This window comes from Sapajus apella, unplaced genomic scaffold (assembly GCF_009761245.1).
Source record: "Sapajus apella isolate SASKATOON/1434 unplaced genomic scaffold, GSC_monkey_1.0 scaffold6, whole genome shotgun sequence".
NCBI classification, from domain to species: Eukaryota; Metazoa; Chordata; class Mammalia; order Primates; family Cebidae; genus Sapajus; species Sapajus apella.
In genome coordinates this window covers 20,715,900-20,742,276 of record NW_022436946.1, presented here as the reverse complement: position 1 = coordinate 20,742,276, position 26,377 = coordinate 20,715,900, and the positions used below count along the sequence as shown (strand labels likewise).

At 35.5% G+C, this 26,377-nt stretch overlaps 1 protein-coding gene across 7 annotated transcripts in view; it reads left to right on the top strand.

Moving 5' to 3' along the window:
* LAMA2 (laminin subunit alpha 2) overlaps positions 1-26,377 on the top strand; it is a 618,514-nt gene that overhangs the window by 430,925 nt on the left and 161,212 nt on the right. For 6 of the 7 annotated variants that reach the window (XM_032274826.1, XM_032274824.1, XM_032274825.1 and 3 more), the window contains 3 exons: positions 8,199-8,323; positions 15,209-15,295; positions 19,073-19,266. In XM_032274826.1, coding sequence (XP_032130717.1) covers positions 8,199-8,323; positions 15,209-15,295; positions 19,073-19,266 — 406 coding nt within the window. The remainder of the gene's footprint in view (positions 1-8,198; positions 8,324-15,208; positions 15,296-19,072; positions 19,267-26,377) is intronic. The other variant, XM_032274827.1, reaches the window with a different exon arrangement.

The following is a 26,377-nucleotide window of genomic DNA, read 5'->3' as shown; positions in this document are numbered from 1 at the left end:
AGAAATAGCTGTTATTACTCCCACATTGTAACTGAGGAAACTGAAGCATACTGATTTCTCTTTTATGTGTAATGTGGATCTCAGTTTCGTATCCTATCCATTACACAGTGCAATGACCTCAACCTTGGTATAGTAGCAAGCATGAACTCTGCCATCAAAGTGCCTTGACTCAAATCATGGCTTCACCCCTTACTGGTGGTGTGAGCCTACTCAATTTATTTAACCTTAATGAGGTCTTAGTTTCTTCATTTATATAATGAAAATAATAATAGTGGCTACTCACAGAGTTTTTGTAAGGATCCTGTGAAATACTCAATGAAAGGTTTAGAACATTACTTAGTGCTTCATAAAAGTAATTATGATAATGGTGATCATAAAGATGATAATTACCATACACCTTATCTACCATTTGTAGTTGAAGAACTGATCAGTTGATAATAATCCAAAAATATAAAAAACATTTTTATGTCTAGTGCTATGCTAGATTTTCTTACTGCCTTAGTCCATTTAGGATGTGGTAACAAAATATCATAAACTAGGTGGCTTATAAATAACAGAAACTTATTTCCCACAGTTTGGAAGGCTGGGGAGGTCCAAGTTCAGGGCTCCAGCAAAGTCAGTGTCTGGGGAAGGCTTATTTCCTGGCTATAGATGACCCCTTCTTTCTTTGTCCTCACATGTTGGAAGGTACTAGGTAGCTCTCTGGGGTCTCTTTTGTAAAGTCCCTTATCCTGCTCATGAGGGCTCCAACCTCATGATGTAATCACCTCCCAAATGCCCCATCTCATATGACTATCATACTGGGAGACAGGATTTCAACATAGGAATTTTTGGAGAACACAAATGTTCAGATCATGGCAAGCCTTAACCCCCAACTTGATGATATTTGAAGATGAGCACTCACTTATCTTGTTTTTCTTTTTCTTCACACCTTTCTCTGAAAATATAAAGTGCATAGGAAAGAAAACTGTAGAAAGCTTTATGGACTAAACATTTCAAAGAAACCCACATCATTTTGTAACTGTGCTCTTCATCATACCTAACGATACTTGTGAGAGAATTGTTTATTCAGCAGAGGCATTAATAAATCCTATACATAGATAGGCATGTTATTATCAATAGCTCAGTGACTGTTGCTCCTTAAGAAAACTTTGTTTTTGAAGAATAAAACCCATGTGATATTGAATCGAAGGGGGGAGGGGGAGGTAAGTGAACTAAGACTAACTAGTATAGGTAGATAGAGAGATAGATACAGAAGGAAGATTTTTTCGTTTAATCATCACTACACCCTATAATCAGAATTATTTCTTTTATTTTTCACATGGGAATATTGAAGCCTTAGCTAGCTCAAACAACTTTTTAAAGAAAAAATTATTTGTAGAAATATTATTTTCACTCTAATTCTTATTTAAATAAGAAAATAATAAAATAAATCTCTATAATTGATCATCGCTGTTGCCTGAAACATTGAATCAGTTAACCCTATCTCAGTAAATAGACAGATTTGTAACCAGAATCCACTGTTGAAGGTGTTTTGTAAACTTATTTTATCCACCTAACAAGCCAAAATAGAAATTATTAACATTATACTAAGTTCTAAAAATTAATGCTAAGAAAATGTAAGCAACCTATAGAGCCTTGGCCAAAAGAATTAGAAGCAGGCTTCAAATCCACTACAAACTGCTTTCTCCAGATGGTGAGAGAGTGTAAACATACTCTGTTCATTAAATGAGTCTGATTTTGAAAACTCAAGTGAATTACATCCTAGAGTCATGACAGAATCTGCAAAAGTGACAAAGGGTCATGTATGGAAAACACTTGAGAAATTGTGAGAATATAAAATGTGTCACAAGATAGAAAGCAATAAAATGTCTTTCCAGGTTTTATAAAGGAAAGTAAAATGTAGAAAACAGATTGATTGTGAGCTCCAATGAAACTTAAGTATTTCTTACTTAACAAATATCTGTCAACTGTGGAAAAAATAAACAGTGCTCATTAGGAATCAGAATAGGTTCATTTGGGTGGGTGCAATGGCTCATGCCTGTAATCCCAGCACTTTTGGAGGCCGAGAAAAGAGGATGAGGAGTTCGAGACCAGCTTGGTCAACAGGCCTCGTCACTACAAAAAAAATTTAAAAAAAAGTAAGTTCACTCAAAATAGCTCATATCAAACTAAGCGCTAGGTTTACTGTTTACATATCTGAGACCCTAGTATTTTAAATCCCAGTAAAATAACAAGTTTATCAGACAATGTGATATATCATATCTCAAATTCAGCAAAAATACCACTATCATGTGTTCAAAAGTGTGTATGTACCAGGACCAGGACTGGTCGTTGTACAGAGATTTTCTCATTTATCGTTACAATAGACTTACGAGGTAGACAAGATTATTTCTTCTTCTACAGTTGATGAACTGGTGTTAGATAAATTAAATAACTTAAGTCATAAAACAGTAGAGGCCATATCTATGATTCAAATGGCGGTTTGTTTATATGGGCATTTGATAAGCTATTTCATGGTATCCTTACACACAAGATTGAAAATATGAGCCAGATGTTATCCAGCTGATAGGTTTATGGGCATATACATTGCTAAAAAATGTGACCCAGAGTAAGCGTTAGTGATATGTCCGATGATGAGGCACAAACTTTGTATTTGACCTTGTTGTGTTCCAAATGTCTGTAAATGCTTTGGATGAGATCTACCAAATATTCAGGTATCATAAAGCTGAAAGCATTACCTAATATGTTGGATAGTGGGAAAAGATGCTGATAGATGAAACTATAAATTACAATTAACAAGATGAGATTAATAGAAAAGGTTTGAACTTAAGTAAGCTTACTTGTTTGTTCATTCCTGCAGCATCTGTTAATTATGTTTCCAATATGCAGGTATATGGCCTATGGTAGGTACTAGGAATATGAAGGCTGCATGGGTCTTGCCCTCTAGGAGCTTATTTTCTAGTGTTGAGGGGAAAGAACAGAGGAAATGGCACAGATTAGGAATTCATGTGAAGTAAGAGTCCTTACTTGATCGCAGATTTACTAGGTGCCAACACAGGACATTGCTATTTGTATAAGATCCGAATCAAGGAAGGAAGTACATTTAATATATTTGCAAATCACAGCTAGAGACTTATGATCTACTATATTTTGAAAGAAACTCTGAGTAACTAAGATCGTAAATGTTTAGCTTGAAACAAAGATTTAGGAAGTAATAGTATTCTTAGGTATTTGAGGACCTTCCCTAGGAAAAGATAATTAGACTTAATTTTCATAGCTTCAGAAGGCAAAACTTGGATCACTGACTGAAAATTGGAATGCAAAATTTTTTAGCCACCGTAAGGAAAAGCTTCACAGGATGGAAAAAGCTGTCTTATAAGAATTCATGCATTTAATGATATCTCAAGGCAAGTATAGAAGGATTCCTCTATGGCAAGAAAGTTAGGTTAAGTAATTTCTCACCTTAGGCCTGAGATACTATAATATTAATGTTGTACTCATTTGATTTTGTAAAAGGAATGTATGCCAACAGTTTCCAGTGTGAAAAACAAACTTAACAAATCTAATATATTCTAACGCATTATTGAAGAGATACTAGCACATACCACTCGAGAATATAATTAAACTTCTCATTAGGTATCCAAAATATAGAAATTTTCTCTAACGGCTAATTTCTGCATAAGAAAAAACATTATGTATACTATTTCAGAGCAGACAGGAAAGTCATATGAAAAGGATATATCAAAAAGTTTCAAAAAGAGGCTCCTGATTTATGTGTTGTGTGTTTGTGGATCTAACCAGGACATTTGATTTAATTAAACAAGTTTAGTATGTCAGCAACCCAGTGAAAGACTGACAAGATTGACTGTCCAGAGAAGATTAAGATGTTTACTTTCTCTGTTGAAGAAATTTAGACTTATAGGTATAAGAGAAACAAAATCATACTTTTGAACTCTTTTTAGTAATGATCATTGGCTTTAAGGATTTTAATTCAGTTATTAATTATTTAGGTTACATAAAATAATTCATTATGCAATGATTTTACTGCAGAAGCAAAATGCTGAAAGTCATTGTTGAAGATCCCATGTATTTTTGGCACATTCATCTCTATATCTATAAAATATGTTCTTAAAATACTCCCCAGTTGACGCTTATTCATCAGCATGACACCTTGCTGAATGATTTGAAGTTACAATTCGTAGATAATTGTTTTATCTTGGAGCCATTATCTCTCATAATGCTACTGTTAAATATGGAATGGTATTTTATTGCTAAAAAATGGTGGTTCCTTTGGATGGTTGAATAAAAGAGGATTATGGTACTTAAGTCAATGGCAAAATACAACAAATCGTTTTGCCCTGCTAACCATTTTTCTGCAATTACACATGAAATTTGGCCAAAAGCCTGACCGGTTTCATCTATACTTCCTGGAACATGCATTCATTCATTCAGCCATTCGAAAATAGTCATTGAATGCCTCCCATGTTTGATGCACTAAAAGGAGCATTTAAGTCAGTTTTAAGGCATCAGGAATGTTTCTCAGAGAAAGTGACATTTAAAATAATAGCTGAAATGAATAGGTGCTAGCCCGATAAACACTCTAGAGTTAAGGATTTGCAAATAAGAAGTCCCAACAGTGATAAAGAGTATCCGCATAATTTGAGAATTTCAGATGGTCCCACGTGGCTATGGCATTATATGCCAAAAAAGCAGGGGCTACAGGTACAGCTGGAGGGATAAGCGCAGTGGTGGTGAGGGTCGGGGAGGGCACATTATGCAGCTCTTCCTTGCCATGCTAAGGACTTACGCATCCCGACTGCATTTGAGAACTAGTGTAGCCTTTCAAGCAAGAGAAGGCCATGGTTTGATATGTTCATAGGATCATCACTGTGATTGCAGTGTGGAAAAATCACCAGATAAGAAAATATGGAGACAGGATCTTTAGTTAAGAGGCTATTCTGATAATCTAGATAAAATATGACAGTGACCAGATGAAAATAGTAGCAACAAGAAAGTCAAGAAACAGAGAGTAATAGACTCATGGAACTGATGATCTAAAGGATATCTGGGATAAGAGAGGCCTCTAGGTTGCTGACCTGGGCAATTGAGTGGATAACAGTGACCTCAGATGAAATGAGAAGCAGGTTTAGTGAGAGATGAACTTAATTGTTGTCGCTTCAAATTTAAGGTGCATCTGTGTTATACAATATTTATTCAAGAAGCAATTAGAAGTGGAAGTCTGGAACCCATTAGAAATATGCAGGTTGAATACATAAAATACAGAGTTTTGGGCATACTGTTAAGTGAAGTCATAGCAATGAATGAAATCACCAAGGTAAATGTGGAGGAGAAAAAGAAGAGATGAGGGCCAAAGTTAGAATTCAGGGCATCAATCTTATTAAACAGAAAGGGAAGGGAGAGTCCATAGAGGAGAATTAGAGTAGCCATAGAAGTGGGAGAAAAATCAACCAGGTTACTCTTAAAGAAACCACGGGAAGAGAAAATTTCATGAAAGAGTATCCAGAAACATCAGTGGCTAGAGAAAACTTACATGTCAAGAGGCCTGATTATTGTAAGTTTTGCTTTAGCAACAAAGATCTTATGGGTTATCTGGTATTATGTTTAATGGTGAAACCAGAAGCCTGTTTAAAGGGTGAATGGGAGATGAAGAGGTACAGACCAGGAAGGTAAACAATTTCTTTTTAAAAGCTTATCAAAAATAGGATAGAAATTGTCAAGCAATTTGAGACCTCACAGATTTTTTTGTTAAGACAGGAAAGGCTTGACCAATTTCAGATATTAAGGGAATGAGCCCACAAAGGAGGGAATGAAGATGCTGGAGAAAATGTGGAGGTAGGCAAGGAAACCAGTTTAGGAGTGGAGTAGCTTCAGACAAAAGACAGAGACAAATGTCAAAGGGATGGAAAATATGTGACAAGACACTGAATCATTTGCCAGGAAACCAAGGGAGCATCCAAATTAGAGCTTTCTGATCTCTTAAAATAGGGGGCTATCATTGACTGAGGGTGAGATGTAGAAGTAGATTTGATATTGGCTGGGCACGGTGGCTCATGCGTATAATCTTGACACTTTGGGAAACTGAGGTAGGTGGATCACCTGAGGTCAGGAGTTTGAGACCAGACCTGGCCACATGGTGAAACCCCATCTCTACTAAAAATGCAAAAATTAGCCAGGCATGGTGGCATACATCTGTAGTCCCAGCTACCTGGGAGGCTGAGTAGGAGAATCACTTGAACTCAGGAGGCAGAGGTTGCAGTGAGCCAAGATCGCACCACTGCACTTCAGCCTGGGTGAGAGCTCTGTGCCAAAAACAGAGATGTGTACCTTGTCATATTGGAAAACCGGATTCCTTTTACATTGTTATAAAATCTGTGTCACAATATACTTTCCAATATAACACCAAAAAATGTTAAAAAATAAATGATCTAAAACTCACTGTGTCAATCAGTTTCACTGCAGGAAATAGCATAAACTCTCAAAAAGAGTTCCAAACAAAAATTAATTACATGGCAATATCTGTGGTGCAAATGACATGGGCTGTTGTTTGTTGGGATTTACCACCCATTCCATACCAACAATTGTTTGGCCATCAGAAGACACATGAAACATCAATACATTCTTCTTGATTGATTAAATTAGGCAGAGTCCAGTCTATGGGATGTCATCCAAGTTCAATACAGAGCCTGAAGGCAGCTTTGTGGCTCCAGCTGAGATGATCAGGAAGTCATTTCACTAACATGTCCATCCATTTTGTTACTGACTTTTTTGTTTCTCAATTTTTCTTTTCATATTGTTTATAAGTTGTAAGTCACTATTCTGACCAGTCCAAAACCTGTCTTAAAAAATCCAGCTAAAATACAATTCCAAATTCCCTTCTTCCTTTTTTTTCAGCTCCTACATGCAAGGATCACATTCCCATGAAACAGCATTCAATGTTGCATTCTTGCTGCCATGTTAATTATTTGTCAGGTGGTTTTTTTTCATTATTATTTTCCTGCAGTTTAAGTCAATTTCTAGAAGATAGGATGTTCTTTCACTGCCTGTTTCAGTGCATTGCACGTAGCTCTTCCTAAGTTCTTATTGCATAATTGATTATTGTGTTAAATATAATTCTGCTTCATGGGAATTTTAATTTTGAAGCTGTTTACACACTATTCTGAAGCTACTCTCATTTCCTTGTGGAAAGGTCTTAAACGACATCACCCCAATGTCTCTTATTATGCAAGCATAAAAAAGAAGATACTGATCTGAGATTACTAGTTTTAGACCGACTTCTCTGTATTTATGAAGAACCACCTACCTCTGACAAGAAACAGATGACTAACAGTCTTTTTCATTTTTTATGTTTGAGGTGGAGTGTTGTTCTTGTCGCCCAGGCTGGAGTGCAATGGCACAATCTCGGCTCACTGCAACCTCTGCCTCCTGGGTTCAAGTGATTCTCCTGCCTCAGCCTCCCTAGTAGCTGGGATTACAGGCACCCACCACCATACCCACCCAATTTGTGTGTTTTTAGTAGAGACGGAGTTTCACCATGTTGACCAGACTGGTCTCAGACTCCTGACCTCAAGTGATTTGCCCACCTCTGCCTCCCAGAGTGCTCTTATTACAGGTGTGAGCCACCACGCCCAGAGAGTAACAGCCTTAATGTGATAACACGGCAGATCTTTTTTGCTCCCATTACTACTTAAAAGATTTATGCTTTCCACCTTGAGGTGGCTTCAAAAAGCCCACTGGTGGGCATGTACCAAGGCCACACTATTTGCGGCACCATTTTCTAACATCTCGTAGAGCTAAAACCTGGGATACAAAGGAAGAAACATAAATGCCCAGAAGAAGTAATAAATTTTAGAGACTTTTGAAGTGTATTCTCCAATTTAGAGTAGAAGAAAAAACTTACATAGGGATCGATGCAGGGAAAAGGGAATAGCAACTCTTATTGTCAGTGTAGCTGCAATAGCACAGCATTAGTTTCTCAAATAAAAGAGCTTCTTTAAAAATATTTGTATCAAACACTGAGTTCTCTGTCATTGATAAAGTTTGTGTGTGTGTGTGTGTGTGTGTGTGTAAGAAAGTATATGTGTTCATAGATACACCTTCATAGATAGGGACTGTATGATAAAATACATCCTAACTCTCACTAAATTAAAAACAAACTTCTTCCTTTTCCTTTACAGAATTGTCAACATCACACTGCTGGTGACTTCTGTGAACGATGTGCTCTTGGATACTATGGAATTGTCAAGGGATTGCCAAACGACTGTCAGCAATGTGCCTGCCCTCTGATTTCTTCCAGTAACAAGTAAGATTGAGAAATATAACCATATTTCCCAATCAGAAATGCCATCTGTCTAGCACATGGGCTGTCTATAATTTGGCTATTTTTTCCATGTAGACAAAAATCTCAATTTAAGATAGGGATATTTTTAATAATATAAAAACATGACAAAAGTGAGTAGATAATTCTCTGTGGCTCATTTTTCCTTTGAAACTCTGTCCCAAGTAAAAAATACTTATTACTTAAAATGTAAGTACCAATATCAATGTAAGATATGTTTATAAAACAAATGATATTATACAAATATGCATGGTTTCATAAATATACTGGCCTAATGTTTGTATATGGTTTTGCCCATTATATCAGCTATGAAGGATTGTTTGGATGCATATTACATCCAAACAGCCACAAAAATATAGATAAGTTTTTTGGCTGTTTCCATTTGTTTTATGTGTTTAATTCAAGACTAGGAAAAATTATCAAGAAAACAATTAGAAAATTGTACAGTTAAAGCAGGTAACTTATTATTATGCTCCAAAAAATCATCTTCCGGAATCACAGCCTCCTTTTTCTTAAGATGGTCTGAGCTTGGTACCATGGAAACACAGCCATAAGAAGAAACAAATGCTGGAATACTTTATTTCAGTGCTGTCTGAACATTGTGCAGTGGATTATATATTGATGACAACCCTAGATGTTTTCATTTACCTTTTTGCCCAGACTACCTGCACTTCCTGTTAAGTGATTTATAGACTTCAGTAAGGTAGGGTAGTTTTACTCTAAGAATTTGCTTTGGAAAATAATGTATGGCAGTTTGTTCAGAATTAGAATTCTGGACACTTTATCCTGAGTGTTAAAGAGCCACAGAGCAATTCAGACCACGTGATCTTTGCACCTGGGCCTACTCACTTTCTTCTTCATCTTTGGCTTTGTATACATTCTGAAAACATTTCCTGTAAATCATCTCCTTTTCCTCTGAAAGCTCCTCTTTTTTGTTGGCTAGAATCACAAGACTCTTATAGGGTGTCAAATGTAAATTTTTAGGCAAGCTGGATATTGAAGAGGATAATATACATGGTCTTACTGTGCATCCAGGGACCAAGTAGTAGGTGTATGAAAAATATTATTTTCATCTCTCCTTCCCTAATTTCTCCTTGATGCCCAGATTTAAACAAGATAATACCATTTCTTTAATTGTTTTAAAAATGTAATCCATTTGCATTAGAAAATTAAATAATTAATTGATAATTCCCTGTTTGGGTACACTATAATCAAAGCCACAGGAGATATACAAGAGAAGTATCCCATTTCTTGGAGGAGGTCACTATAAAACCTGTGTGTTAAGGGTATCCACTTAAACGTAAAGAGAATTCAAAGGCATAAAATACCACACTTAATATTGGAAGCTTCAAGAACATATTAAGAGAAATAGTAGTATGTATAATAGATCTTAAACAATGAATTTAAGGATTTGCACTGGTGGGTATAGTAGGAAATTACATGGGCAAATGCTTAGAAAATACAAGGCATGTACAAAAACTAGTAATTAACAGAATTTGGAGCATGGAGTTCAGACACAATTTCATAATCACAGATAAAAATGCATGGGAGAAGGAAGGTCATTTTGTAGAAATCCTTAAATGCTAGCCTACCAAATAGTTATTTAATTTTCTGTGTAATAAGGAAACACTACAAGCTTTTATTTTTTTAAAAAATTTTAATATGATTATGGCCACACTTTAGGAAAACTGGTATAACAGAATTGAGTATAATGAATTGAAACAGGCAAATGAGTAAAGCGTAGAGACGAATTAAAAGGCTGGTATACTAGCCTGGGCAAAAGATAATTAGAACTTGAAGTAGGTAATAATAACAAGAATGGAGACAAGAGGATGAATGTGGGAAAATTGTTTAATGCAACTCTACAAATTTTAAAACTAATTAGATGTGAGGGGTGAGGGTCCGGGCAGGAGTTGAAGACTGAGGTTTTTAGGCAGGTTGCCCCCCAAAATGGTGGTGCCATTAACTGAAATAGAGAAGCCAGGAGAGAACTCTTACAGGAGAAAGATAATTTATTTTTCAAATAGGTTCAAATTGATAGAACGTATCTGTCTGAATGGAAATATGCAAATAGCTGCAGGAAATGGAAATCTGAAAATTGCAGGAGCAGATGAAGGAAGAGATATGTTAATAAGTGAATTAAAGTTGGATAAGATTTCCAGGCTAATGTTATCCAAGGCAAGCATATAGAAAGAAGGAAAGATGGGACTTTATGTTGGGAAGGAAGAAAAAGTAGAGCCAAGGCAGGAGCAGTCAGAAGAAAGGGAACCCGGGTGGCACTGCCATTGATTGACACCAAGGGAGAGAGGAGCAATGAATAGCATCAATTGCTGCTCTCACAAGAGAGACCCAATGAATATGGTGGCAATTGACTATTGTGATTGAGCAAATGAATGGGCTTGCTGCCTGAAACACAGAGAAGCCAGTAACTTTGGCACTGGTATTTGAGAAAAGAAAGGCTTTATTGCAAAATTGGTTAGCAAGGAGACAGGAGTTAGGTTCGAATCTGTCTTTCTAATTTGGGATACGGGACAAGTTTCAAGGGATCAGAAGGCAAGGGAAAGGACTGAGAAATGCTGGCTTGGCAAAGTTTTATTGGAGGGCTTCAAATGTGATCACTTACGTACGGTAAGGTACATTAAGGCAGATTTTAGCCCTGGATCTTCTGGGCCAATGGACCCCTCATTTTTGAAGAGTTCTGGTGTTCAGGTTCTGGTTTTGTCCCAGTCTTCTTGTTTCAAGGGGAGGAATAGTCGGTTCCTGGTGTTGTTAGAGGTCAAAGCTTTTCTGTTGAACATGCTTGGGCTACATGACTTGCAGTTTTTGGCTCTATTACACCTAAAAGTTAACTTGACATTTTGTTATCAACAGGGTAGCCCAGTTTGGGTTACTCCTGCGGTTGTACTCTAAGAGTCATTGATGAATTTTGAGCATCAATAGGGAAAGCAGAATTTGCATTTACATTTTTAAGAAATTTCAAGAATGAAATGATGGCATACTACCATGATTAGTTTGCAGAATCAATATCAGAGTATGTTTTCATTTTTGTTTCATTGTTTTATATAATTTGTATAATTTGAGTAAATTTTTATGCAAAAGACCCTGAAAGAATCAAAATATCAAATTAAAATGGCAAGTTCGGTGACTTTCAAACTTTACTGATTGCACCCACTGTAAGAAACAGTTTTTTACATCTTAAGTCAGAAATACACAAAAACTTGTGTGTGTAGATGTCTAAATATAAGCATTATAGACCATATCATTTATTTAATTTTATTATTTTACATTTTTAGAAAAAAATTTTAGTCAAAACCTACTGACTGGATTTCATGAGTCACTAATATCACAACCTAAGGCTTGGGACATATTAGGATAATTAACAAAGTGAGGATCTATATGTGGTGAGAAAAGAAGAATTAAAATGTGAAGTAAAGAAACCAGCCAGGGCAAAGAAAAGAGGCACTTTTCCCCAAAATAAAAACAGATTCTAAGGAATAAATGGAGGAGGCCGAGACATCTCAAATTTGTGACTTCAAACTGTGCAGTCAGTGAAAAATATGGAGGCGTGTTGAGTGATTACTGACTCATTTCCATGGCATTAGTTCAAGTCCTCGTTAGATTGTACCAAAACAAATATGGTAGACGTTTAACTCTTATGTCATGGTGCCAGTGCTCACATACCTTAGAAGTTTCCACTGCCTTCCCAAGGAAAGATCAGACTCTTTGGCTGAGAATTAGAAACCTATGCAATCTGACTACCTTTCCAGGCTGAATGCCCTCAACTCCCTTCTACACGATACCAAGCTTGGCGTTTCTTGCATGTATCTAAACATCATTAGCAGTTTGCTCTTGCTATTCACTGAGACAATGCCTGTGAAATCTAACTTACTTTTAAAGGCATTTTTCAGACCCCACTTCTGCCACAAAACCTATCCATAGCATAGCATGCATTTTGTACATTTGATATACAACACGTTTTACCTCACATCATTATTTCAATCATTCTTTCAGGAGATGAACATTTACTAAGCATATACTTCATCCCAACACTATGAATAAAAGATAAAACGTGTGTCCTGTCCTATAAAAGATGTGTCCTGTCCTATATGTGTACATATCTGTCTCTCACACCAAATTATAAATTTCTTGCAGGTCACCATAATATTTTATTTCTTTCTTTATTCAGGAAAAAGTTAATGAGGGCCCAACTGAATGCTAGCCATGGCTCTTCCTACTGGGAATACATAAGTGAACAAAACAGTCAATGTTTCCTAGCTTCTGGAGCTCATATTTTTTTATAAGAGACTAAGATAAAGAAATAGATATATAATATAATATCAGATAATGACAAGTACTACCAGGAGAAATAAAGGAGCCTTAATGAATTTAGAGTGACTAAGGTATGATTTTAGATAAGCTGGTCAATGATCTTCACAAACAGATGAGACTTGTGCAGAAATGTGCATGGTGGGAGCCATGTGAATACCTGCAAGAAGAGCAGCCCCCTCAGAGAGAAAAGGTGATGCACTGGCCCAGAGACAGACCCATACTTGGCCCATGCTTGGCAGACAGCAAGAGACCAGGGTGGCTGGAACAGAGTGAATGAGAAGAGGGTGATGGGAAATGAAGTCAGCAAAGCTCTAATGAATATCTAAATGTCCTGAAGGCTAAAAATCTTCCAGTGGCAAGAGGTGACTTGGTACAGGATAATCCAGTGGTGTTATTGATGGGAGTACCAGCAGCATTTGCAGGTAGAATATAGGTGGAATGTGAGAGAGAAGATGTGGTTGACACCATGGTTTTCAGGAGAGCAAATGGAAACATAGAGTGACCATTGACTGGGATGGGAAAATTAGGGAAAGGTCTGGTGTATTTTTGAAGGGGGAGAAACTTAATTTTAGATCTGTGAGGATAGGTACAGTATTTAAAGCCCTTAGGACTAAGTGAGATCATTTAGAGGAGAGAGGAGAAGGGAGCAGAAATCAGAAAACTGAATTGTGAAGCATGTTAGGAGATCAAGAACATGCCACAGATCCAGCAAAGGAAACTGAAAAGGAACGACCAGTAAACTGTGGTCACAACCAGAAGGAAGTGGCTTCCAGGAAGCTCATTTATCTCTGCAGTATCCATAGGAGACAACACAGAGAGCAAACTCTGTAAATTTAAAAATTCTGTTGAGGGGAGTTGGAATCAGCAGCCATAGGGAAATGTAAAAGATGGTCCCCATGAGAAAAGCACAAGGATTTCTGAGCAGCGCTGCACACAAAACGAGAATTGAGAGCAGATAAGGGAATTGTGAACAGAAAGAATAAACTCAAGCTTCAAAGGGGATGGAATCCCTACTCCCTCCAGAATACCTTTTATGTAATATAAGGAAACAGTGCAATCCACTATAATACCATAATTTGAAAAAAAATTATTTCAACTATTCAAGAATTACTACATTCCTGTATAATACTTTAAACATTTTATTTGTTTATTGATATTTTGTTATTTTACTATAACGAAATGTAATTTGATCATACTAGCTCTTTAGAGCTGCACTGGAAATGTCTAAAATCTGGTTTTTAGAGCCCATATATGTATAAGAGTGTGTCAGTGCGTGCCTGTGCATGTTCGCGAGTGTGTGAGTACACAGATGCACTCAGTATTAGGCTTTAAATTAATAAGCTAAAAATTTGGCAGAGTGTGTCAATTATAAGTTTATTTTTTGTGAAGGCAAAAATAAATTTGTTGGATAATGAGTTTGTGAGTAGATCAATTTGTTCACATATTTTGCAAAAATTGGAGTTTATTACTCATTCATGTACTATTGATTTAATGTATTACAAGACAGTTAACATTAGGTCCTAATAGCACCTGACCAAAGGATCTGTGGGCCTGGCCTATACCCCTTATTGCTTGTTCAGCATCAACTGATTTAGTGAAGCAGCAAAAAGAAGAATGGTGTTTGCAGCATTATCGTTCTGCCAGATAGATGTTTTTTCTTCCCAAGTTTCCAATGCATCACTCAGTTTTACCTAATGGGAATAAAGCTGAGAGAAGCTGTAACAACCCAAACCTACATGTTAATATAGTTTAGTTTTCAAGACTTGTGAAGTCCTTCTTTTATTGAATAAGATCTTAGAAATCCTGGAGCAAGACAGACTGTGGTCTACCAGTATTCTATTAGAAACGTCGGGGAAGTTATATAAGATCTAATCATTAGAAAAGACCATAAAATAGTCATTTTCATAGAAAAAGCTTTCCCTTCTTCTCTCCTCACACTAAATCACATTGCTTTGTGTTCAAAGTAAAATGTAGTTTGAAATCTGGATGTAAATTAGAAAAGATACTCTTTTATCCCAAGTGAAACATTTATTCACACTTCATGTCTTAAAGCACCAGTAGCCATTTGGGCTGAGTTTTCAGGAAAAAGAAATTATATAGATTTTATGCCCCGTTTTTTTAACCTAAAAGATATTAAGTAATAGCTACTCCACTATCAGACAAATATGCATGAATTCTAGTCGGGTTTTTCTTTTGATTAGTGAACAATAGGACAGTTTTGCTGGATGTTTAGCATATTTATAGCTGTTACCTCATTATTAAATTCCAGAATATTCACATGCTTTGTATGATGCATTTTTAATCCATCAAAAATCAAACAATATATGCTCAGTTACTATTACTAATAGTTTTTCATTGTGATGTCCTACCCTTAAATAAGAACTTCAGCAGTAATTATAAAGATGCTATTCATCGCCACCTAAAAGCATGTCCCAATAACCTTGATAATGGATAGGAATACTTAATTTTATAAAATAAATGGATTAAAAAGTTTTTGCAATCCTTTTCTTTCTGATTCAGTTTCAGCCCCTCTTGTGTCGCAGAAGGCCTTGATGACTACCGCTGCACGGCTTGTCCACGGGGATATGAAGGCCACTACTGTGAAAGGTACCAACAGTCCTGAAACGTACAGAGTAACGATACATAGAGATTATACGGTAAAGGATCACAACAGGAAAACATTCATTATTTGAAGACCATCATTTTTTGCATATCCTCTGGTAGTTTAAATTATAATGCTTTCAAAACTACTTGTGTATCTTAGAATTTGTCCAAAGAAAGTTGTTTATTTCCACCCTATGTTTTAGACTTTCTCAAAGATTCTAAGCTATTTCACAATTATCTAATTTATACTTTAATATACATATAATTTTATACTTAAATATATAATTTTATAAGAACAAATACATCAGTTTTCAAAAGCTTAGCAGTAGTTACTACTAATAAGAAGCTGGCTACACTTTTCTTATTCTAATGCACTGGAAAATATTGTCTGTAAGTAACTGCATTCACATCACTGCTCTGAGTACTATGGCACTATACCAGCAAGTGTATACATAACTCGAAATATAAATAATGTTAAGAATTTTTAATTAGTACTCCAACAATAAAGTATTTGTTATTCAGTTTTCCTTTTCAATAGCAAACAATATTGTTTAAGTGTTTTCTCCTACCATATTGTTTACAAAGTCTCATAATGCATGTATACAGCTGTTAAATTCTGAATGTAATCCGAATGGTAAATTAGGGAATATAGTTCCAAACTGATTGCCTAGAAAGGTTGCAATGAATATCTTCTAGATACATATTTTCTGTAAGATCAGTATCCTGTATGCTCAAACTTGTCACCACCACATTTAGTACATTTTAGATATTACCTCTAATATAACAGAGAGTTACTACAATTAACTACTAACATTATACACACATGATAATTTTAACATAACTGATACCAATATAAAAGTTTTATAAAGATCCGTGGACTTCGCTCAACTCCAACAATTCAGCTAGGTTCCATTTTCCTCATCTATAATCTCAGGAATCATTGATAGGCTACCTACTCTACACTAATATTGTGACAATAGTGCGCAATGGACACTGTTGGTGCCCGCCTAGGCACCTGCACTGAAGCCTTCTCTCTAACAGAAGAGGCAGAAAAACCTGAGGACTTACCCCACCTTCCTGCAATGGCCCATGACTAACCAGTGTGAGAGTACAAAGTCCAGCTCTTTGGCACCTAAGTGGAACAAGTTTTGAGATCTTATTTTATGCTCCAGAGCACTCCATGGAATCAGGCTGAGACTGGGACATCACCTAAAATCACACCTTTGCTTAGAGTTCTTCTTTTCCATGTCCTGCTTTACCCACTCCTTTGCTAGATTCTCCTAGAAACACTTAAATGATAAGTTTCCTTGGAAATATAAACTAATACTAATTATCAGCACCTACTTAAGAGTCTTATTTTATATAACCAGCAATAACTGTATTAATAATGGCAATAAGTAACTAAGTAATTACGTTTACATTTTATAAATCCCAATGCAATTTTTATACATTTGTAAAATATATTTCTAGATAATCTGCATGTGGTAACTCTAAACATAATATCCAATAATAGCACATATATAAAACGGTGGATTCACAATTTCCATGCCAACAGAAATTAGCAGCAATTAAAGAACTCACAGCCACATAAAATCTAAAAATATTTTCATTTGTTCTAAGGATATGTACATCATTTGGATATAGATATAGGTGATACAAGCACATACTTGTTAATATTCACCAGTAAGCTTTGGTATTTATGGTTAGGCTAATACTCATTTCCTGTACCATTAAACACTGGTGATGGTGACTAACAGCATCACTGGACACCAAAAAGATTATCTACAGTAATTCATGAAAAAAAATTTTTTGTAGTATAGCTACATTTATACATTGTAGTTACCAGTATCTACAAAAGCTTGTGTACAGAAAAGGCTGGAAGGGTACACTAAAATAACAAATTATTATCTTAAAGCAGAATGATTACAGAAAATTTATTTTTTAATATCCAGTAATATTTAATCAATAGAAGCTGACAGTCTATATAGCATATAGATGAGCAGGGTCATACAGTATCAAATGTGAGTGGCTTAAATTGTTTTTCCAGTCCTCAAATGTTGTTATAGCTTTGCACTCATCATCTCTAACATAAAAATAATCAGGTTATATTTCTCTGAAAAAAATGCTTTCATTCAGCTATCCAAGTTCTTGGATAGATTTTTATTGTAACCTTCCAAATAAATCTGTTCCAGAGCTGAGAGCTTCTTGAATTATTTAAATAATCTTTTGACCTGCCCAGACTGATCAGGTTATGTCTAAAGCTGCTTAAATTTCCTGAGTTTCCCTGTAATACAGAAACCTCTCCCCATACTTTATTTTCAACACTCTTGTAATAAACTCTTTGAACATTTAATCAATCTGAATCTGCTTAGAATACAATTATTTTACCTATAAATGTTAAGAAGCCATTTAAGTGGACTTTAATGCTACTTTCATTGAATATTTGTAATTTTTCATTGAAAAGACAATAATCAAAAACATAAATATATAAAAGCCTAATGTCACAAATAGTTTTCTTTGTCTTTTGCCTTTTCTAACCAGCACAGGGTGAATTAACTTTCACAGTCAGCCATGCAGATTTCACAGTCTCAGGCTGCTAAAGATGGTCTATGATTATCTTGCCAGTATTTATAGCTTTTGGCTCCAATTCCCTACTGTCTCTCAACTTCCTCACATACTTGCCTGTTGAACAAAAATTCTAACTGTTGGTTATATTGACACTGACCGTATATATAACTTGTTGTCCAATCTGGGACACTATATTAAAAACAGGAAGTGTTTACAGCAATTATGTCAAAACAACAGGTAATATGAAATTGTCCTGGGCAAACCAGAATGTATGACCCTGCTAGCATCGTGTAAAGTTACCACTCCCAGTGTCATAACCCGGAGTGAAATACACTTAGGTGAATGGATGCATAGATTGGTGGAAGAGTCAATTAATGGATTGAGTTTAGTGTTCATCCAGCTGGATTCTCTTCGTGATTTTCAAAATCAGTTTTATACATTTTGTTTGCATATCATTAACCCACTTCCACAGATACACATTAAAAGCCCATCTTGAGGAAGATACGGTAAAAAGAAAAGATGAATAAAATTAAATAGAAAACCTGAGTAGCCTATTGCCACTTAGCTTGCCTCTTTTTTCTCATTAGTAAAATCAATGGGTTTTATTCTTTGGTTATTTTGAGCTCTGAAATTCCTGAGTATAGGAAAGCCCAGAAGTCAATATAGAATTTTATTTACCTCTAATTATACAAGAGGACTTAACAGAAAAGTTTATGATCTAGAGCAGTGAAAAACTATGGTCCACAGGCCAAATTTGGCCCATTTTTTACTCTGTATGGCACTCAATTAATAACTGTTGTTACAGGCAAACATTTACAATCAATTTGATAAGAGGAAGCACTAAATTATACTACAAATGAAGTATAATTTCAAACCTCAGAAAGAATCCCATTCTTCTCATTAGTTGACTAATATTACAAAATAATTTGACTCCATTATTATTATGTTTTCAATTCCATCAACAAGATGGAATTTAAAGCAGAATGCTTAAAAATTTTATTTATTTTTCACTGCATAATCTTGATTTTTTTCCTATGTCCGGCAAAGCCTACTATTTACTATTCAGCCCTTTACAGAAAAAGTTTACTGATATGTGGACTCTTGCTATCAGTTTTGTTTCATCAAAAGTCCACACATACATAAAACAACAATGTGAAGACATGACTTGGACTTGCTATTAATCGCTTTTGCTTTGTCACTGTTTCAATTCAGGTGTGCCCCTGGCTATACTGGCAGTCCAAGCAGCCCAGGAGGCTCCTGCCAAGAATGTAAGTGTGATCCCTATGGCTCACTGCCTGTGCCCTGTGACCCTGTCACGGGATTCTGCACGTGCCGACCCGGAGCCACGGGAAGGAAGTGTGACGGCTGCAAGCACTGGCATGCACGCGAGGGCAGGGAGTGTGTTTGTACGTATACTAACTTCGCTATTTGTTTTGGAGGCCTCGATTCCATTTCTGTCTCATTGCTGATGAGAAAGACTGACCCCCAATGCATCTTTTTTTTTTTTTTTTGCAATAGCTAGTTCTACTCTTCATTCTGACACTGTCTATCCACCTTCTGCTGTTCACTTGCTGATTTTGTTTCCATCCTGCTGAGCCAAGAACAGCTGAGAAAATCCTCAGCATGCTTTAAGTCAGTTCATTGAAAGACCTACAGTGAAGCTCCTGGAGGCATTTAATTTGTTGTCCATCTCAGGGCTTGCAGTTTTGCTTCAAGTTGGCATTGCCTTTGTGACAGGTTAAAGATCTGAGTGTACTAAAAATTTTAGAATCCGCCTCAATTCATAATTGGCTGGACAGATACTTAAGCGTTGAATGACAACTGATGTTTCTTTTCCCAGCTTTTACGAAAATCCATGGGCATGCTGCTTCATAACTTCCTCTTGAACTACAAAACCTGTAAGCAGTAAGAATGAAGTCAACTATTTTTACTCATGTACAATAAATGGAGAGCAGTTTGCTCTCTTGCTGTCTCTCTTTTTTCATACTGCTTCTGGATTCAGTAGTGCCATATTGAAAATACATTGAAATCAGCAGCTAAATATAATTCTTGGATCTTGCATACATTCAGATCCAAAATAGGTTATTTATAAACTGAAGGAAGGAGTGCTGTTCTATGGTATTCTTTTTCTTAAGGAAATTTATTTTAGCACCTTTTATTTAAACATTTACCTATTTTGATGGTATTTATGCATGTCAATATTTCTTGTTTTAGCATCTTGTTTGTGTCTAAATCTTATTTACATTTTAAAGAGAAGAGTTTTTATGATCTAGTTTTGTAAGAGTTACCTAAGAAGCTAAAGCTAGATTAAAAAATACACTAAAAGCCGGGCGCGGTGGCTCAAGCCTGTAATCCCAGCACTTTGGGAGGTCGAGGCGGGTGGATCACGAGGTCAACAGATCGAGACCATCCTGGTCAACATGGTGAAACCCCGTCTCTACTAAAAATACAAAAAATTAGCTGGACATGGTGGCGCGTGCCTGTAATCCCAGCGACTCAGGAGGCTGAGGCAGGAGAATTGCCTGAACCCGGGAGGCGGAGGTTGCGGTGAGCCGAGATCGCGCCATTGCACTCCAGCCTGGGTAACAAGAGCGAAACTTCGTCTCAAAAAAAAAAAAAATACACTAAAAAGTTAAGATTGGGTGTTATTTGTGAAAATAGATTTCAAAACCATTTTTTGTTTGTATTTTAATTATCTTTAATGAAAATGTATTACACTGAAAATAAATGTGAAGGTAGGTGGGAGGGGAGAGATTAAATGTACTATCAAATACTTTTCATATTGTCATATTTAGTTGTTAGTATATGCCCACTCATTCTTCCCAAGTATAATTATATATTTTAATGTTAATTAAAGAAGTAAACTACCAAAGTATAATATTGCTTTCAAGTTAAATAAATTATTAACATGCACATAATTAACTAGATAATATGTAGATATTCTTAATGTAAACATGAAACAGTCATTGAATTATTAATCATCACTTTTATTAATTATCCAGAAGCAAACTTGAAATAAAAAGATCATATTATTGTTAAGCACAAAAATTAAACAATACCACATTAAACTAGGGGGAAGATAATATAATGGGATTATTTTTGGAACTTTTTTTTTTAAAGAGAATTGACATTCTGCCCATCAACAACAATGGCTTTAAGTTTTCATTGTTATTGTTGATGATCTATACTTTTTTATCATTTTGAATACATTTATCATTAGAAATCTTAACTCATCTTTTCCCTGTCACATATGTGAGTTTCTAATCTCCACATGTCCCATGTGATATTAACAGAAGGGCCAATCCTCCAGTTACAAAGCTCCACCAGTTTTATAATGCCTGTCTGCTTTATTCTTGTCCCACAAGGAGATGTATTTGCCGGGGTTATACATGGTATTTAGTTCAGTTGATGGACTAGAAGTGTTTATATTATTTTAGAGGATTAAATAATAGCAATTTTTCTTCCAGAAAAAATTATTAAATTATAAAATTGTTTTTGATAACTAGACCCTTTTTCTAAAGCACAATTAATTCTCTTATAATTATGCTGTATAGATTTTCCATATACTGCTCTTAAGCATTAGTGATTTCCACTTAATTCTAGGAATGTTTTCTCTTCACCTTTCATTAAGTTAACTCTAAGAATTGTTACACAGAGTATCTTTAGACTTTATATCTTTTCTTCTGAAATTTCTCCAGTTATGGAAAAATATGCCGTGATTCTACGATCTTAGCCTTTCCCAGGATTCAGTTTCTACTCCTAGTTCTGAAATGAGATAAAAAAAGACACCAAGTGAGGATGTAACTCTGACTTATTCTCAATTCTCCTTTCAATATATTTCTGTATCCTTAAGCAAAATTAATGTGAGAGACCGAAAAATGGATTCACCTGGTGTGTTTGATCTGCGGGACCTGGCTTAGCACATGTGATTGTGGTGGAATTGTATAAGGCCTGGGGGTGAGAGTAAGGGAGGTAGCTCGGCTCCAGCAAGAGAATTCATACGTAGTAAGAAAATGTCTGCAGTGCCTGTTGTTAATATGGCTCTGACTACAGAAAATAAACTTTCTCCTATTACTTAGAATGAGTAAATACTCAGTTTAGTAGCATGCATTGTACAAGAGTTAATTTTGCTTCTTTTAGTTACTTCCCTGGGAAATATAATTTAGACTGGTCCACACCATGGATTTGTATAGAAAGAAATGCATGATAAATGGCCTAAGCCGGATCATTGCATTATCTCATGTAATTTGCGTATTGGTGAAAGGAATCTGTGCACTCACTATCAATTTAGATTAGGCTCTTATTTCACAAAGGATATAAAATTCTGCTGAAGAGATCAGGCAAAACAAAGCCAATACAGGAATTGTGAAAGCACTTCCCTTGACCACCAAGGTCCCTAAAAGGTATTTATAGCTTCCAGGGATAGTTGCCAGTGAGTGGGTCCAGATTTTACTGGATCCAGAACGGAATTTTTTATAGCACACAGGCCTTTTATATGTTCATTTTCACTACTATCATGAAGAATTTACACAAATAATCTGTGCCCACATTAGGAACTATTTAGACATCACAGCCTCTCATAGTTAGTGACCTAAATTCAGCCCCACCAAACAGAGTCGGTTCCTGGGCATAACTAAGCAATTTATTCATCTTTAGATTCCAGGCATTCTCTAAAGTCCCTTTTATGACACAGGGGTTCATCATAATAGTAATTTTATTTAGAGGCTCACCTTGACTTACCATTTGCTGGGCACTATGTTAAGCATTTTATATGCGGTTCTTTTCATTCTTGTAACATTCCCATTCCCTGTCATCCCCAATGTGTGATTAAAAAAAAAAACTTAATTTAGGTAGGGTCAGTCATTTCTTGGTGACTTTTCAGTAGATCTGTGATTTGAACGTGGGTCAGTCTTACAAATCTTATTTTCTTAACCTTTATGCTGGCTACTGATACAAAACAGAGAAAGCAAACATGATTTAGCCAATGTATTCAAACTAATGAATTCAGCCCTTTATTCATTTAATGCTTCCATGTTTAGAGCCCGTTCTACCTAGATTAAAAATAATTATCGAAGAAGCTAAAATTAGAAAATGAGAAATGTTAAGTATATAAAAGCCCAATAATGACATATTTTTTTCTGCTAACCATTGAGACTCCTCTAAGATTTAAAACATTATGGCATTTACGGTAGATTCATTTTCGTCAGAGATTGTCAAGTAGAGACTGTCTTCTATGTAGAAGAAAAGACACTAGCTGGGTGCCCAGATTAACTTCACAGGCTTTTTTTTTTTTTCTAAAAGGGATTATTTGGGACAGCTTTACAATGTTATGTATGTTGGTGAGTTCTAAAGAGATTTTATTAATCTCCCAAATTAAGATTTCTTCTTCTTCTTTTTTTTTTTCTTTTTGAGACAGAGCTTCGCTCTTGTTACCCAGGCTGGAGTGCAATGGTGAGATCTCAGCTCACTGCAACCTCTGCCTCCTGGGTTCAGGCAATTCTCCTGCCTCAGCCTCCTGAGTAGCTGGGACTACAGGTGCATGCCACCATGCCCAGCTAATTTTTATATTTTTAGTAGAGATGGGGTTTCACCATGTTGACCAGGATGGTCTCGATCTCTTGACCTCATGATCCACCCGCCTTGGCCTGCCAAAGTGCTGGGATTATAGGCATGAGCCACACGCCCGGCCCTAGATTTCTTCTTGATAAATTAATACAAATCCGTCCTCCTCTTTCAACTCTCACTCATAGTTCATATGTCATTTTATAAAATGAGAACAACCAGCCTGCCTTCAAGAAACTTAATGCACAAAGAAGCCATTATTTGCTTAACAGTAAAGTTTAGTATTGTGAAACACAAAACTTGGATTTGTTCATATCCTATTTTCTGTAAACTCATATAAGTAACACAGAATAACTCATTTGATGTTTAAAATAGATTATGAGTGACATAGTAAAATATATGACTCTCCTAGAGAACAGAAATTAAAATTAGTATCTGTTGGCAAGATATTACTTCATAAAAAGTGCCTGAAATAGCATTTTATAATATCAAATTGATGTTGTCTATTTTTAATCACTGCACAGTAAGGTATTTGTGAAATATGAGCTTTAATTATTTATAGTCACAACCTATTTAAATGCTAACATATAGTTTTTTAAATAAAACATACACTTTGTTTGCCAATTTGCAAAGTGATCACAAAGTTTGTTTTCTACTTGCAACCTGAGATGAATGTGGTAATTTACCTTAACTCTGTAAAATAGGCAACTTCCGGCCACTTGGTGAAACCTGAAGTCTGAAGTTTTATCCTACTTTGTTACAATTCCACAGAGACATAATCAACATTGTTGTTTTTATTAGCCAGTTGTCACAAAAGATCTGATCACAATAATGCAGAGACTATTATATTACCACTAGAACACTATTGTACATTTATAACCAAAGATGGTTACTAATGGCAGTTATTTCTCCTGTGCATGGGAACAGAAACAAAATAGAATGTGGTTGTTACTGTAAGAAAAACAGGACTTTCCTATTCTAAAAAATGATGATAAATATCAATTGATCTCCAGAGACTGATTATTGATCCAAAACTTTGTTGTACCCACTAAATGTCATCCTCTCTCTGCTCCTACTCACTGCTCCTCCAGTAAGTTCTTATTTAAAAGACAGCATGTATGTTATAGTTTTCTGTAACACTAAGCTATGTCATGTTGTTTGCATCCAGGGGTTAGGCAATCTATACAAACATTTTCGGTTCACCTTGTGTGCACCTTCTACTCATTTGTTTTGTTAGTAAAAGATATTTGAGTTTCTTGTTTTCTACCTTAGCATTGGTCCAGGTTAACAATGTGTGGAATGGCAACCATCCCTGAGTTTCTCTATGATTTTCCTAGTTGTTAGTGATCAGTCTCAGTGGTTTGTATATTATTGAGGAGGCTGTTCTGTTAGCAGATTAAGGAGTTGCACAGTTGAATTGTCGGATAGAGAAAGCTGATCACTGTTGTCTTTGTTTTCAGCGAGTTTTATTTTAAGAGTAAACTAAACTCTACTTTGATTACAATTTCTACTCTGGCAAAGCCCAGGAGGTTTCATTGGCCTTGAAAGACAATAGAATCACATAATCTCGGAGTTAGAAGAAATGAGTAAACTGGTCTAGCCTCCTCTTTTTCTGTGACATCCCTGAAACACAGTATCCTAATGCAAGGAAGCATGGTGTTATGAAGTGGCTACAGGAGGTTTGAATCCTAGCTTGCAATTTGTGTGACATTATTTAATTTCCTAAACTGCATTTTCATCTTCTGTAAAATGGATGTAAAATCCTACATACATGTATGTGAAGTATCTAAGCATAATAGGTACTCAATAAATTCTAGGCGTTGTTATCATCATCATTATTATATGACCACTTTTTCCCCCAAAGACCTGATATTTTGTGCAACTCATCAGTTTCTGATGAAATATTTTCTTTAGTTTAGGCTGACTTTCAGTTTTCTATTATTATCTCTAATTCTAGGGTCTTCAAGTCACTGAAAACCACTTTTATGGCCACCTTACATTTCTCTTTAAGTCCTTCACATGCATTATTTATAGATTCTTAAACACCCTGGTTGTGACTATTTTTCTCATCTGTAAAATGAGGATATGAATAGTACTTACCTCATAGAATTTCTATAAATATTAAGTGAGATAATGATAGCAAAATGTAATACGTTGCCTGTCATGTAGTGACTGTTGTGTAGATGAAAACTATTATCTCATTATTATTTATAGTATTTTGAAAGTTTCCATTAGAGTTTTGAAGAGCTACACCATCTTTAAACCATATTGTTTTTCATATGTATTCTATATATATATAAAACATATATATCATAACTTAGTACATCAGCAAATTCCTCAGTCTCAGCTGAAGTCTGCAGCTTCCCTCTCTATTAAAAGAAATGAAAGGTTAAAAGGCATTGTTAATGATTCTAAAAACAAATTTTTATTTTAGAAGATATTTATTTTAAAATAGAATAACTAAATATATTTTAATAAGCCCTAAATATATGCTAATGTAAAAGTTTCTTTTTTGAAGGGGATAAGGGAGAGTGAGAAATGTGAAATTCAGATCTAGGGAACCATCAATGGCATTCATCTAGAAGAGTGAATTTAAAATACACACATTAACACGTAATTTTATCTTTTGTTAAAAACGTATATTTACTCATTTTATTCCTGTTTGATTAGAGCATAGAATTTATGTATCTCTACCTACAATTCGTTAATAGCTTTGGCCCTTTCAAAAACACTCAGTGTCCTCATTTTAGCTTTAGCCTCTTTGGTTTGGATGCAGCCTGTGATTTTTTTTTGTGACAGTAAGCCAGTAGTTATTATGCATGGGGAACCCTATTAGAAATGCAATATTTTGTACTAATTGCTAACAGAAAGATCTGTAATCCTGGCTGCATGATTTGCCCCTTACATGTGCCCAGCTATAACAATCTGAATTCAGTATTGCGTTTGTTAATATTA